We start from the raw sequence: 15,332 nt of genomic DNA, 5'->3' as shown, positions 1-15,332 counted from the left end.
TTAAACACAAAAGCACTTAATAGAGTTATTGTTGGTCCCTAAAAGCATTAATTTAGCTATAATGGATGTATATATCATTCTTGTTCTAGAGGTGTTTATCAAGGTTAGTGGTCAGAAAAAATACACTAAAGTTCTGCTATAGCATGAAAAATAGCTTAAAAATCAGCTAACTGTTGTAATTTATTTGGCTGGTTGATTGTTTTATGCAAAGGCTGTCACATTACCCTATGTGTAACATATTTCATTAAGAAGGACAATGTTGTAAAGTAATTTTCATTCATTTAAAAAATTATTTATTTTCTCTCCAGGGAAAGAAGAAGTTAATTTCTCATAAAGTATGTTTCTATCATATCTCCTTAAAGATGAAAATTTACTGTATTACATGTAATATATATAAAATACTGCCTGCTACATAACCTCAAGCACATACAATATTTAATATCTCTGTATGTGGACAGAAAAATGAGAATGGAGGAACTGGTAATTAAACCACTTCTCTGGAAAGTTCAGTATAATGAAATTTTTTTTCAGAACTTTGAAATAGCAAAGTTGAAGTTCAAAGTGCTAGAATTCTTTTAAATGTGATGTGTTGTTATCAGGTTTCTGGGGAATTTGGGTTGAATATCACTTTTTATTTCTTTAGAAATAGAAATATTAAAAACATGACTATTATTAATTATAATAGGAAAGTCTATTTTTAGCTAAAAAAAAGAGAACAATGTGAATAAATACAGGACTTTAAGGACTCTGCTTCTAAGTAATGCTCCAAAAGAACTAGAGTCTTTAAAATAAGGATCTTTTGACTTTTGAAATATTAATGTGTGGTCAAATTGGACTCTCCTTTTCTTTCACAAACACACACACACATACACACACATGCACACGCACACACACACACACACACCCCTCACAGAATTTGCTGTAAAAATGTGAAAAATAGATGGACTTCCCACCCTCACTTCAATAAACTCCAGTAGCTCCATATTGCTTCTAGAATCAAAAATCCTCTATTAAGTCTATAAAGCCCTCTATAAGAAACAGCCATCCAACTTTCTAGTCTTCTAGGCTTTCACTCTACAATGTACTCTATAATTTAATGTCACTTGCCCCTTACTGTTCCTCACACATTGTCCTCCAAACCTTGAATGATCTCCCTTCTCATCTCTACCTCCTGTCTTGCCTTGCTTCAAAATCAGTTAAAATCCCATCTTTTGCAAGAAGCCTTTAGCAATCCTCCTAAGTGACAATGACTTCTCTCTGTTGACTATCTTCAATTTATCCTATACCTTGTTTTGTACATATCTATTTCCATGTTATTCCTTATTAGATTGTAAAGTCTTTGAGAGCAGGTACTGTTATTTGTCTTTCTTTGTATTCCCAGCACTTAGTACAATGCCTAAAATATAGAACTGCTTAAACAGATAAGACTGACTACTCAGGCATCCCAGGATACAAGGTACTTTAAAAAAATGATACTTGGCTCACTAACCTTAGATTGGACTTAATGTGGAAGTCAATGAACAAACACTTTAGGACTTTTGGACAAACAAATCCATTTCCATCAGACCTCACTTTTGAATAAATCACAATTATTAAAGGGGGAAAAAATACAGGTCATCTGCTCTCTTGTCTCATGATTTTAGACTTTTACTGTTCTCCAGCTTCAGGATTAATATAAACATTCTTCTTATTTTTCCCAAGAGGTATGCTTCTTAGGAACTTTTCTCTCCTAGAAGGTCAAATAATCAAACTCTTGGATCTGTGATTACTCTTGAGACTTCCCCTAAGGTTAGTGCCACTCAAGAAATCTCCCATCTCAGTTCTTGGACAGGATTCCAGGATTACACTACCTAGAAAACATAGCATTAGATTAGAGGAAAAATATAAAGTGTTTTACCTGGTATACAATATCTACTCCCCAAAAATCTGGTTTTTCCATCCCTTTCTATGCTAATTTTTTATTATTCTTGTTCATAAACTCAAAATTACAGGATATTCAGGAAAAAATATCACCTCTGGCACAAGAGCTTGCTGATTCCTCAACCTTCAGGGCTGTATATTCACCTTTGGTATTATCTGTTTCTCCACAAAGTTATAGTATTCCCAGTGAAACTGTCTTGGCAGATGGGCTAAACTAGGTTGAAGATAACCAAAAGGCTTCTGACTTATTAGGGTGAGGTAGGGTAATGATTACTTTAAGAATGTGAAGACTTTCCCAGACAGAACTGATAAACAAAAACAATTCGTTCCAAAAGTAATGAAAGTCACTGAAGTGGGTGCTGTGGGGTACTTAGAGTTTGGTCAATCAATGAAGATGTTAAGGTCATCCACTGTATCCTAGGACCATCACCAATTGTCCTGACTTTAGTTTTGTTACTGAACTTTAATGACTTTGGAAGAGAGAGAGTGAGTCTGATGACTTTGTACAATGTTTATATCATATTACATTACAACTCATATCCAAATCACTCACATGTCTAGATGTCCCCATGATGTCATTGATTCTCTTCAAAAATGGAGAACAAACAACAACTCAATATTATAAGTCCAGACAAACTGGACTGATAGTTATTTGTAACTCAACATTCCTATCTCCTGCTTCCATGCCTTTTCCTGCCTCTCTCTCTGTCTTATTTCCCAATAATGTGAATTTTAGGTAAATGCAATGCTAATGATAATTCATCCTAGAAAAACATTGTGAACTCATGTGCAAGCTCGTGGCACCTTGACAATAGTACTAGATTTAGAATCAAAGGACCTGTATTCAAATCCCTTCATTTTTTATCATTCTGTTTTAATAAGTTTGTTCCTTTGAACAAATCACATTACTTCTCTGGATCTAGGCTTTGTCATCTGTAAAATACTGTAGTTGGAAAAACTGATTCCTAGGTTTATTCAGCTCTGACTCTTATGATTCTCTACCCAAGAAATACTAATATAGTAGAATTATTATGTGATAAAGTTAAGGTGAAGAGCCTCTTATTTCATTGTACCTATCTACAATTATGCCTTGATCTATTCCAGCTAATTACTCTTCCTGTTATACGATTTTTCAGGTTTTAAAAAAACTCTCCAGATTGGTGACTATAAGTTGAACAATGACCTTTTCTAAAAATTTAACTAAAATTCACTTCTCAACAATGCTTAATTAAAAGGAGGGCATAGGAATTGACATTTGATGTAGGTCAGAGAAGGTTTCCAGACCAATACATGCAAAAGAAGCAGTATTTTCAAGGAAGTAATTATCATCTTCCAATGGATTATTGTCTGTTTGTATCATTTTGGAAACATCTTACCCCGAAATGTCAACCTTCCTTGGCATCTGACAAGGTCTCTGTGTGCCAGTAGATGAGTGAACAGTTTTGTTTTGTTTCTAAGTTCTGTGAATGGACACTTTTACTGGATTCCAGTGGCTTATTTATAATAGTGTACAGGAGTCCTGAAACTGAGGCTGACAGATGCTACTCCAGAAGGTTAATAGGATGACAGTTCTTCCACTGACCCTTAAGAAGGGATTGTCTGAGTAGAGGATGATCAGATTATTCCAGAAACAGAAACTGACAGCTTTTTCCCAGAAACTAGCACCCCCATTTGGTCCCTTGTGAAAGACGGGCAAACCTAGAAGATTGGTGGAATACAATCTGTACTTCATCAGTTACACTGATTCCTCCCCAGAACTCCAGCATAAATAAGTGTATCGATCAATAAGCTTCATAATGGAAAGAATTTTTAAAAAGAAGAAAGACTTCTGTTGACCATTTCAATTATTCTTTTGCTTTTAAAATAACATCTGAGACAGGAAGAAAAGAAACTTTTTTTAAATTGACTGTCATAACAAGAAGCCCATGATCAATAACCAGAATGCATTTTGAAATTGGACTGATATTTTGTATTTTGGGACTTGCTCTTCAAGTTCAAGGATCCCAAGGTAAGTTCTAATTTAAATGATTGGGATGTATGTGTGTGTGTGTTTGTGTGTGTGTGTGTGTGTGTGTGTGTGTGTGTGTGAATGTGAGTTTTTGTATGCACACACTCTAATTACTTGTTTGTAAAATGCTTCAACAGATACAAACATTCAAGGTAGGAAAAGTCATAAATGAGTTTGTACTGGTTGAAAAGGAGAATTAAGTCAAAAAATCTTGCACTATCTGGTTTTACTGTAGACAATTCTTATCATAAGATATAGGATACATTTCAGGTCTACATGACAAGTAGCAGTAGCACTGTGATTTCCCTGAAATAGATCCTTCTTAGTTTCCTTGTAAAAACTCCAAATGTGAAATCTAAAAATACAATTTATGTCATTTAAAATTGCTCATGAACAGGCATCACAAGCTTCACCTAATCAAATCAACTGAAATGGAAGATTTCTGTTTAAAATTCCTTTTTTATTAAAAAAAAAGGGGGGGTGGTGGAAGGAGAGGAGGTCTCCTATGACTGCAACCAAGATTTGCTCAGAAGCATTTTTAAGTATGTGCTGAACACAAATTCTTAGGACTTAGCAGCAAAATACAACTCTTAGAACTAATCTGCAAATAGCTAACAAAGGAAAATCATTTAGTAATGAGTAACAATATGGAAAAAGAAAGTATGTATAGTAGCAAATACCTATTGCAGCATGCTATTTTTTTCCTTAGTCTCTATGAATAAATAGTTCACCTTTTGAAGATATCTAAAATAAACAATTTTTAAAATCTATTAGGATGATTGCATGTCTTTCTGGAAACTGAAAGCAAGAATAGAATAGACTGTTTAGCATCTAAGGGAAAGTAAAAGCAGACAGTACCTGTATGGGTTAACTAATGAGTACCTGCAAATCCCTCTAAGTACCACTTTCTTTTTAATCATTAATGTCTAATTTCTCTTTGACATCACTTGGGGAACATAAAAGTTATTTTTTTAAGTCTGGATAAATTTGTTGCTTACATTTTCTTATTTTGTTATTGATACAATCTATGTGAAATTCTTGAGTAAAACTAAAAATAGTCTGCCTACCAAGTAAAGATTTCTTTCCAAATAATATTAGTTCATTGCAAATAGTAAACTTTCATTATTTAGAGATAAGAAAAATGACATGAGCTATGTCTCTCTGTATGCAAGCTAGTTTGAGTCAAATCAATAAACAAACAATAAATAAATGAGCTAATTGGTTTTTAAAAGTAACAGATCATTTACTACTTTTTTTTAAAAAAACAAGTTTTATCAGTGCTTTTGGGGATTTTTGCAACTATCATTTCCTGATACAACACCCTCTAGTTGAACTTTCCTTTAGAAAAAAAAAAGAAGAAATTTTTCAGAAGAGTCAAATGACATAGCAGTTAGGTGCCATATCCTATTCCCCTTCCTTCCAAATCCCATTAAGAAAAATAAAATTTGTTTTTTTATCTGTCTTCCAAGACCAATATTGGTCATTGTATTAACTTGAGATCAATTTCTTTTTGGTATTATCTTCATTTACATTATCATAGCCATAGTAAATATAATAATATATACTCCTTTTTTTAGTTTGCATCAGTTCATATAAGTCAATTTTTCCTGAATTATTTTTCATGATTTCTTATATCACAATATTATATGACATACATTTATCATAATTTGCTAAGCCATAACCCCTGAGTTTTTTAATCATTACATTTTTGACATATAATATTTGTTGATATTTACACTAAGAAATCAGATGTGGTTAGTTCTTGAAAAAATATAATTTATATGCCTTTATCATATATGATCTATTAACTGTCCTGACTTCTATATTCTAAATTTAACTTGTATAATATGCTTCGTTCCAAAACATACTCCTATGTGTGACTAATTGTTTATTATGGATCTATCTATACATAGAAGCATTGTGGAAGATGGGGATAGAGAGTGAAATCAAATCATTAAAATAATCTTTTTTAAATTAAATTTACTAAGCAAGTTTATTAAACATTAAACAGACACATATTCAAACATTTTGAAGGCCTTATTTAGATAGATCAAACTCTAATTCTAATTCCTAAACCATATGAATGTGTAGTCTACAATTCCAAAAATTTATTTGAAATGAAATTACTTTTAGCCTGCCAAAAAATGTAGAGTTCTATTCATTGTTCCCAAAGAACAATGGTTTCATTATAATTCTAAGCCTCTTTCCCCCCCTAGGAAAAAAGTGAATTCCCTAAATAACAGTGCTAATGGCCATTGATTTTTTCAAGCACCCTCCACTCTGCTCTTACCTCTTCATCTCACATCAATCATTTCATTTAATTGCTTATGACATTCTGGTGTGTCTTTCTAAGAAAGGAAAAGATCAAATCTACCCTTTCCAAGTCCAGTTAACGAGAGAGCATTTGTGTAAAGTGTGGGTCTTTTATATCATGTTTGGTCAGAATATAAAATGAAACCTTTGAGTTATCATTAGTTCACAAACTGCAGAGTAATTATTTTAGTAGCTGAGAAATGTCAGGAAATTTGCATGGAAAGATATTATGCAGCCTCCTGATCCATTACTCTTGGGACATGTTCTCATTCCATAAAATTACATGGAAAAGAAGAAGAAAAGAAATTTTGCCCATTGTTTCTCTCAGTATAGGTCATCTTCCTTGTACTGAAACCAACTGCAGAGAAATCCCTCTCAAATATATAAATTAAGACAGATACAGTTATATTACCTCTGCCTCCCACCCCTTTTGCTGTCTTTTTGTGCTTCCCATTTTGAAAGGTAATTTCAGAGCCTGGAGGCAAATAGACAAAATGGTTTCTTTGAAGAATCTGGCTATTACCAAAGGAAGCTGGATGAATGAAAAGTTCTTTAACCATGTGTCCAGTTGACTAATCTGTGTCAGCAGACGTGGAGTCACTCAGGAAAACTTGGTCCTTTCTTAGAAAACAAGTGGCAGAGCAGTTAGATGGTGCAGTGGACAGAACACCGATCCTGGAATCAGAATGTTTGACCCTGAATAAGTCTTTCAACCCTTATTGAGAGACAGAAAGAGGAAGGAAGGAAGGAAGGAAGGAAGGAAGGAAGGAAGGAAACAAGTGGTATGACTGCCTGGTGGCTGCACATTATTCTAGTGAAGGCACTAACAGAATATTAAGCATAGGAGTTAATTATGCCGACCTGACCTATTGCTTTCCGCAGCCAATTCTGTCAATCCTGACAGCCTGACTCTTTCATATATGTCCTGTATCTGAATTTTAATAATCTTCTGAAAGTCTTCAGATTATGTTAAGTGCACAGGATCTGCTTCATAGATGTGGGGCTTAATTAGACTCTAATGGGCAAGTAAAATTTTAAAAGAGATGACTCATGGGAAGAGGGGGAGGGCAGCACTGGATTAAGAGACAGAAATTCTGAGTTCATATCCTACCTCTTGCTACCTATGTGACCTTGAGCAAATGATTTCCCTTCTCTGGGTCTCAGTTTTCCTTTTTTGTAAAATGACAGGGGTTGGACTAGATGATGTTTAAGATCCTGTGTATCTCCAAAAGTTATGAATCGGGTCCAACTAGGTGGTGCAGCAGTTGGAGCACCAGCCCTGGAGTCCAGAGGATCTGAGTTCAAATGCAACCTCAGACATTTAATAATTACCTAGCTGTGTGACCTTGGGCAAGTAACTTAACCCCATTGCCTTGGGGAAAAAACTAAGATTCAATGATTCTATATCTAGGATATTCACTGAAGTCAAATATAGGAACCAAAATTAATGGCATCCATTTTGCTTGTTACAAATGACCATCACTATGTAAAAAAATTATAAATCATTTTATCAGGATCCAAGGATATACTCTGCAATCATTCTCCCCCTTATTCCTCCATCTCTCTGGAAACATCCTGAATCTTTTTCTGCTGTGAGAAGGAAGGAATTGCTACCATTGGGGTTAGGGATGTCAAAGGAATTTGGGGCAATCAGAGGTCACCAAACTCCATTGAGTTTCCATCTTCCAGACCGTGGGCTACTTTTCATGCCTATAGTCCATTTGCTCAGACCGAAGGAAGAAATTTTAATTTTTTAATTTTTGATTTCAGCCTAAATAGCATAAGGGAACCCAGTCAGACAAAACTACTGCAATTGTGGGAGAAGGGAAGGAGACTAGGACTGGGAGCATGTGTGCCTTTTCTCTCCATCCAAAGTAAAACACTTGCCAAAATCCTGCTTACCATAAATTATTCTTGTATTCTCCCCAAACCCTACCCCCCACTGAAAATTAGAATTCATATGTGGAAAGGCTATATCAAGCTCCTAACTCTACAGTATGCCCCTCTATAATTATTTATTGAAATCCTACTCCCACTGCATGTACCCCTATTTGAGTCACAAGGAATGAAGAGAGAATATGAAAGAGCTATACAACAGTGATAAATGTTTCTAAGTATATATATTTTTGTTCAGCAGACAAATATTCTCCCTTTTATATTCAGTGATTCTTTAGGAGACAAAACCTTCCTGTGGTCCATTGTAAAGTCATCTTAATTCACTTGGAGTCCTCCCTTCCCCATTGTCATGCTTTTCCCTTTAACAGAATGAGTCTCCCACTTTCATAATTGCCCTTCAGAGAAGGGTTCAAGAAATTACACTAAAAGGCCAGGATCACAAATTACTGAATCTTTTCCTCTTCAAAAATCAACATATTCCATACCCAAAATGCCACTAATTGGGCTAATTTAGAGGCATTGTTATGCCAACTGTGTTTATGAACAAACAAAAGACACATTCAGTTAAATGCCACTCTGAAACATAATGAAATCATTACTGACACTTAATACTCAGATATACACAGAGCAATCAAAATGTTCTGCAGCCGTTAATAATACTTTCAGAATCCTTAAAAATGTACTGAGCACGTTTTCCATATCCAAATTGAAAGAGGCTTTTCTTTAGATTATTGCCTCCCAAGGCTTTTTCCCCCTTTCAGACAGAGAAACTGAGACTAAAGTGCTTTAAAAAACTGTTCACTCTTACAAGAAAAAAGTAGTCAAGCCAAAGACCTAGTTAGAATAGAACTTTGGAGAACTGCCATCTATCTCAGCTCCAGCTATTAGAAGAGATTTATCTTTCCATCCAATAACAGACTCATGTTAGGAATAAACCCATTTCCTTCTTCCTCATTCAAAAGCAAACATGTACTGCCACACAGCTGAATGTTAAAGGGTACTGGGTTATATTTGCTGCCTGATCAAAGCCTTAGGAACCCAGGAAGGTTCTCAATATAGTGACTGCCCCTGATTAATTGAATAACCCCAGAACATCTTCCCAGTTCTCATCTCTACAGCAAAGAGGATAATATCACCCCAAGAGCACAGCATCATTATAGAACAATTAGGAAACTTTGCCAGCTCATCTGAGACACTGGACTATTATATACTTCTGTGGTTATTTGAAAGACTTATCTCGTTCTGTGACCCAAAACTCCCTGGACAGTTTAAAACCTAGGTTAAAAGTTGTTTTTGTTTTTTATTAATTTTCCCCAGATTTATAATTTCACTGGTCTAAGGAACTCAATGTAAGGAAGTTTCTTCTATTAGTGGAATCCAATACTTGCTCCACAATGTATAGTCTTTGAAGGTTATCTGGTATTTTATAAAGTAACTTGCCAAGGGTCATAGCTACTTGAGTTCAGATCTGCCTATGAGAAATTCAGACTCAGGAGAAGAAGGGTAGAAATAAAACAAAAATCTATTAAAAGAAGTTACAATGAGAGAGAGAGAGATAAAAGAACAGCCAAGCAGTGTTGGCTGGACCAACAGATCAGAGAAAACTGAGCCGAAGTCCAACCCAGGTTTTTATGTCTTGCCTCTCATCCAGAGGGCAAAAGGTAAATTGCCTTTATCTTACTGGACCAGGAATTAGGTAGAAGGTAAAGCCTAAGGAGATCAGGATACAAATTTTACATTAAACAATAAATCAATGGTACATCAAGAATGGGGATCTCTACCCAATTTGACCAGAACTATATTCATAGTTCTCTATTTCTTTTCCATGGTAGTCAATTTGACATCTCAAGAGTAGGTGTTAGTCAATTTACATCTCCACCCAATTTCTTTCTGTTACATTCACAATTCTCTTCATCTTTCCCCTGCATCATTCCCCCCCCCCCCTCAAAATTATTCAGGACCCAGATTCTTCTGGGCCTTTCAGAGTCCATTCGGTGATGAATGCATTACAGTGAGGACTTCACTGAGGCAGGGTCCAGAGAATGATCAGCTGGCAAAGCTGGTTGGCATCCTACAGAGGTTGGTCTCAGAGATATACAGCTAAGAGAAACAAAACTCAAGGGGGGGGGTGAACAAGTAAAATCTAGAGATATTTTAACAGAAAAGACTTAGGAAAAAAATTTAGAAGGTCTATAAGAGGCTAAGAATTATAAGCCAGTATCCAAATAAGAAAATGAGTTCCAATATAACACAGATTCATTGGCAGATGCCACATAAGTTGTAAACAAAAAGCTCAAAAATAGTATATACAAATATACTGAAAATGCATTTTAAAACTACGTGTCCAAAAAGTAATGTGCAACAAAATTTTCTATTTTATCTTTGGCCATATTTAGAATGAACAAAAATTCTAGTTGAAGAATGGATCTCTCCCTTAAAGCAGTTAAAAAATATACCAATAGGCATTATCCTGAAATAAACAGCCATACTGATATATCTTTTCCTTAAGGGAACTTGTGGTAAAAGATCACATCCTATGTTAAAAGGCCAAGACAAAAATACTTGCCAATTTAGAATTATTTAAAATTTAGAAGATAGATTTCCATTGGTTCACTCTCATACTTAACTATGATGCACCTGGAATGATCATGGCAATTTGCTATTACAGAGCAGAGAAGGGACACAAGAACTTGTTCCCTTATGGAGTCATACAGATAATCCTTTCCAATGAGCCAGGTGAGGGATCCCTTTAAGAGAATCCTACCTCAATTGAGGCTAGGGCCGTTCTTTCAAAGATCACTTACTCCTTCTGAACATCAAACCCCATAGGGCTAAATGGCTTCATTGCCATATTGTCTTTCTATTTTAACATACCTGATGTCAGGAAGAACAATTATTAATACATTGTAATATAGCAATTGCCTATAACCAGGAGCTTCAGGTGGCTTGAGCACTAAGGATAATCAAAAATTTCAATTCTTGCTCATGTACCTAAGGACAGTGCTATAAATGAAATGCAATAAACATATTTTGGGATGTAAAAACACAATAATCCTAATTCATGTTTTTTATAAAATCAACTTTTTTCAAAGAACCCATTTAGTTATTAACTATATTTAAAATAACTAAACATCTCCTTCTGGCTAGGAGGTTGTCCATCATCTCCATACTTCTCACATAACAACTGGTTAGAGATTGCCACAGAGAAATCTCAAATCGTTATTTTATTTTCCTCATGTTACATAGGTTTTTTTCCCCTCAAATCAAATAACCACAGTTTAGTCCCAATTTACATATATAGCTAGAAACTAATATACATAATTTTTTTAACTATTAGCCATCTTCAAAATACAAATTACTTTCAGAATTCTTTAAAAAATCCATTAAAACATCTTAGGTAACCTTAAATTTCTAACATGTGTTATATTTCCATCACTATATTATGCATGAATCTACATATGTATCCCAGAAGAGGGTCATAATTTGTGATATTTCCCTTACCAGCCCTTCAGAACAATCACATCTTAATTCCAGGCTTTAACATTACAGTATTCAAATAGCTTACATGTTCACAAGAGAACCAGACACTGTAGAATATAATTTCTTTGAAGTTACAAAAGAATATTATATAACTGATAAATACATATACATATATATTTCCTTCGATAAACATGTGATGATAGATAAGAGACAAAGATTACAAACTTCCTTTACTAACAAAAGACCTTGTGAAATTGACAATTATCAATATTCATTTAACATCAAAACAAATCGGATTACAAAATTTAGCACAATATTTCCTTTCCCAAAAGAAATCAGTAATTATATTATATATAATTCAATATTCCCAAATTCCTTGACATACAATTTATCTCAATTACATTTTCCTTCTTAAATAACACACAAATTCTCAAGACTTGGTACAGAACTTTCTTAGCTCTCAGATAGTTCCTTTTTGAAACACAAGGTGATAACCTTTTCCTATCAAAGGCCTTCACACCCTCTTTTTCAAAAAGCCTCTTGAGGGCAGGCAATCTGCATTTACTAAACCTTTAGGTCTCAACCTAAGTTGAATACATCCTTCAATCAATATTAGGTTAACAAAAACTTAGCTCATACCTGAAATTATTTCATAAACTTCACCACTTACAAACTTTCAGATCCCAAATTCATTAATTACTGAAAATTAGATTTTTTTAAGCAATTAAATTCAAAACCCAAACTAAAAAGACTAACATTTAACTCAGTTAACTAGCTATTTCAGATCTGAATTACAGGCACACAGACATAGGTGTTGTGTCTAAACTTCTGTATCAAATTTACCAAGGTAAGATTGAAACCCTTCGCTGGAACCAGATCTCAGAATACAGAAACTTTTTCCTAACACACACACACACACACACACACACACACACACAGACATTTTGAATGTACCAATTAAGAACAGTCAAAAAAATAACTTTTAGAATTAATTAGAATTTCTTGAGGAACTATGTAGTCTAATGAAAATGTGGCCCCTGCCCACAATGGGGCTAAAACAAGTTTTGGGGGGTCTTACCCTTCCAGCAATGAAGCATGCATTCCTTCTGAGACATAGGTTTAAGTTTCAAAATTCTAAAAAGAAAGATTTTCCTTCTCCCCTCCCCACCCCCCACAGAGGGTGGGGGTGACAGAGAATGAGAGAGATCATTTCAAAGAGAAAGAGTTCCATCCAAAGATAATTTTCAGAAGTTCAAGTGTTTTGCTAATCAAATCTAATTCCTTCCAAGGAGCAAGCACACAGCAAGTTTTTCCTCACATTTTAATTCTCCATCAATTTTTAGGTAGGCAAACACATCAATTGAATATATGCCAAACATCCTTCCTGAACAACCCTCACTCCACAGTAGGGTAAAAAACCAAACACACCTCAGAACTGTCAACACTGGGCAGTATAAAACCAAGACAAGGCAGACCCACACAAGGGCTACTGCGAAACATGGGATCAGTTTAGCTGACTCCCCACAAAACTCACCCTTTTTTGATTTTCTGGAAAAAGGGACACAGAAGGAGAGCTAGAGGTCCAATAATTTTCCTACTTTTCTAAAATCTACAAAAAAGGGATGTGCTTCTCACCTGCCCAAGTCTGGGCAGAGATCTCCATCCTGGCTGGCTCACTATTCTGTAGCCACTAGTTACTTGAGTTCAGATCTGCCTATGAGGAATTAATATTCAGACTCAGGAGAGCAAGGATGGAAATAAAGTAGAAATTTATTAAAAGAAGTTACAACCCATAAGAAGGGATGGGGGATGGAGAGAGAGAGAGAGACAGAGACAGAGAGAGAGAGAGAGAGAGAGAGAGAGAGAGAGACAGAGAGACAGAGAGACAGAGAGACAGAGAGACAGAGAGACAGAGAGACAGAGAGACAGAGAGACAGAGAGAGAGAGAGAGAGAGAGAGAGAGAGAGAGAGAGAGATAAAAGAACAGCCAAGAACAGCCAAGCAGTGTTGAGTGGGCCAACAAATCAGAGAAGACTGTGGCACTGGGTGGGAGTCCAACCCGAGTTTTTATGTCTTGCCTCTCATTCAGAGGACAAAAGGTGAACTCCTTTTCTCTTACTGGACCAGGAATTAGGTAGAAGGTAAAGCCTAAGGAGATCAGGATATAAATTTTACATTAAACAATGAATAAATGGTATATCAAGAATGGGGATCTCCACCCAATTTGACAAGATTCTGCATTTATAGTTCTCTCTATAGCTTTTGCATGGTAGTCAGTTTATATCTCAAGAGTAGGTGTAGTCAATTTACATATCCACCCAATTTTTTTCTGTTACATTCACCATTCCCTGTATCAATAGAACCAGTGTGAGCCAGAGATCTGAATTAAATTCAGGTCTTCCTGACTCCTTGACTAGCTCTTCATCCACGACCATCCATACAGTGGCATTCGTGTTGACGATTTGCTTTGAGGAAGCAGGAATTTTCCTCGGCTCAAAACAAATGTGCCCTATCCCATTTCACCATTAAAAGGTAAAACAATAATAATAATATCACAAGTGTTCATATAAAGCAAATACATTTATAAATACACTAAAATATACATGAATTTCTCATAAAAAAAGAATAGGCACTCTCTTATAGAAAGCTGGAAGGAAATTTCATGAGCAAAGAAAACCTCTGTGCTTGGAGTAACTCACATTTTGACTACTGCAAGTAAACACCTGAGTATCCCTTCTGTTTTAGAAACTGTCCAAAAATGTTCTTTGATGAACGTAACTTCTGTGTTAATTAGATTCACCCTCTCAACAGCATCATTTCCACCTTCTGGCTTAATTAATACTTGAAGTTGCAATAGTATCATGCTCCTTTAGAAAAAGTAATTTTTAATCTGAAGGGTAAAAAAGCCTCTCCAACTCTGCTCCTTTACAATATTCTTCTCTATTTTTCACCACAAGGGACAATGTAGAGAATAATCTTCTATCTTTTGTTCTCAACAGAAAATCATTAACAGACAAAATATATTGTATTTCTTATTCTCTTAGCAACAGGTGGCAATAGAGACCTCTCCAGTTCTCATTATCCAATTAATCTTAAGAGAAATTCGACTGGACAGAGTGTACTCTCTATTTAACACAGTTCTGAAATCAATTTTTTCATCTACCTTCTTCAGCTTTCTCTGTTCCCCCAACCCTTCTCTCTTCAAGTTCTAGTGAACCCCAATTTTATCTTGCTTATTAACCAAATTTTCATTTTCTCTGATAAACATTTGTTTTATATCATAGAAAAGTTCTCAAGTCTATGTTTCCCAACTGTTAAACCAAGGGTTCTCTAATTGTTCAACTATAGATCATTGAGGCATACTGTATTCTCGGTTTGCTCTAATATGCTGCTTGAATAGGGGACTTGTTAGATTCAAATAAGCAAATGCTGTCTCAGAACTTTGAGCAAGACTTAATTTCAGGTACTGCTTTTCTTAGAACTTTGAGCAGAATTTTGCCCCAGACAAGTGAACTGTCAAGGAAACTGCTTTTCTCATAAACAGTTATGCCCTAGATAGATGAACTATAAAGGATCCCTCCCTTATGTAAAAAAAAAAGACCTGAAAAAATGTTTATTAAAATAGCATTGACTGAGGGCTTTTAAGAACAAAAAATGAAGAACAAAATAAAATTAGTTTCAAAAAGTATACATTGTTAAACCAATGTGATATACA

At 35.1% G+C, this 15,332-nt stretch overlaps 1 protein-coding gene across 1 annotated transcript in view; it reads left to right on the top strand.

Moving 5' to 3' along the window:
• Positions 1 to 3,518: 3,518 nt before the first annotated feature.
• The window catches only part of IMPG1 (interphotoreceptor matrix proteoglycan 1), a 168,621-nt gene continuing 156,807 nt past the window's right edge, over positions 3,519 to 15,332 (top strand). The window contains exon 1 of the mRNA XM_074190012.1: positions 3,519 to 3,928. Coding sequence (XP_074046113.1) covers positions 3,862 to 3,928 — 67 coding nt within the window. The 5' untranslated portion in view covers positions 3,519 to 3,861. The remainder of the gene's footprint in view (positions 3,929 to 15,332) is intronic.

The sequence above is a fragment of the Macrotis lagotis genome, chromosome 5 (genome assembly GCF_037893015.1).
Source record: "Macrotis lagotis isolate mMagLag1 chromosome 5, bilby.v1.9.chrom.fasta, whole genome shotgun sequence".
Lineage (NCBI taxonomy): Eukaryota > Metazoa > Chordata > Mammalia > Peramelemorphia > Peramelidae > Macrotis > Macrotis lagotis.
The sequence above is the reverse complement of the archived record's forward strand: the minus strand, read 5'-3'. Positions and strand labels throughout refer to the sequence as shown.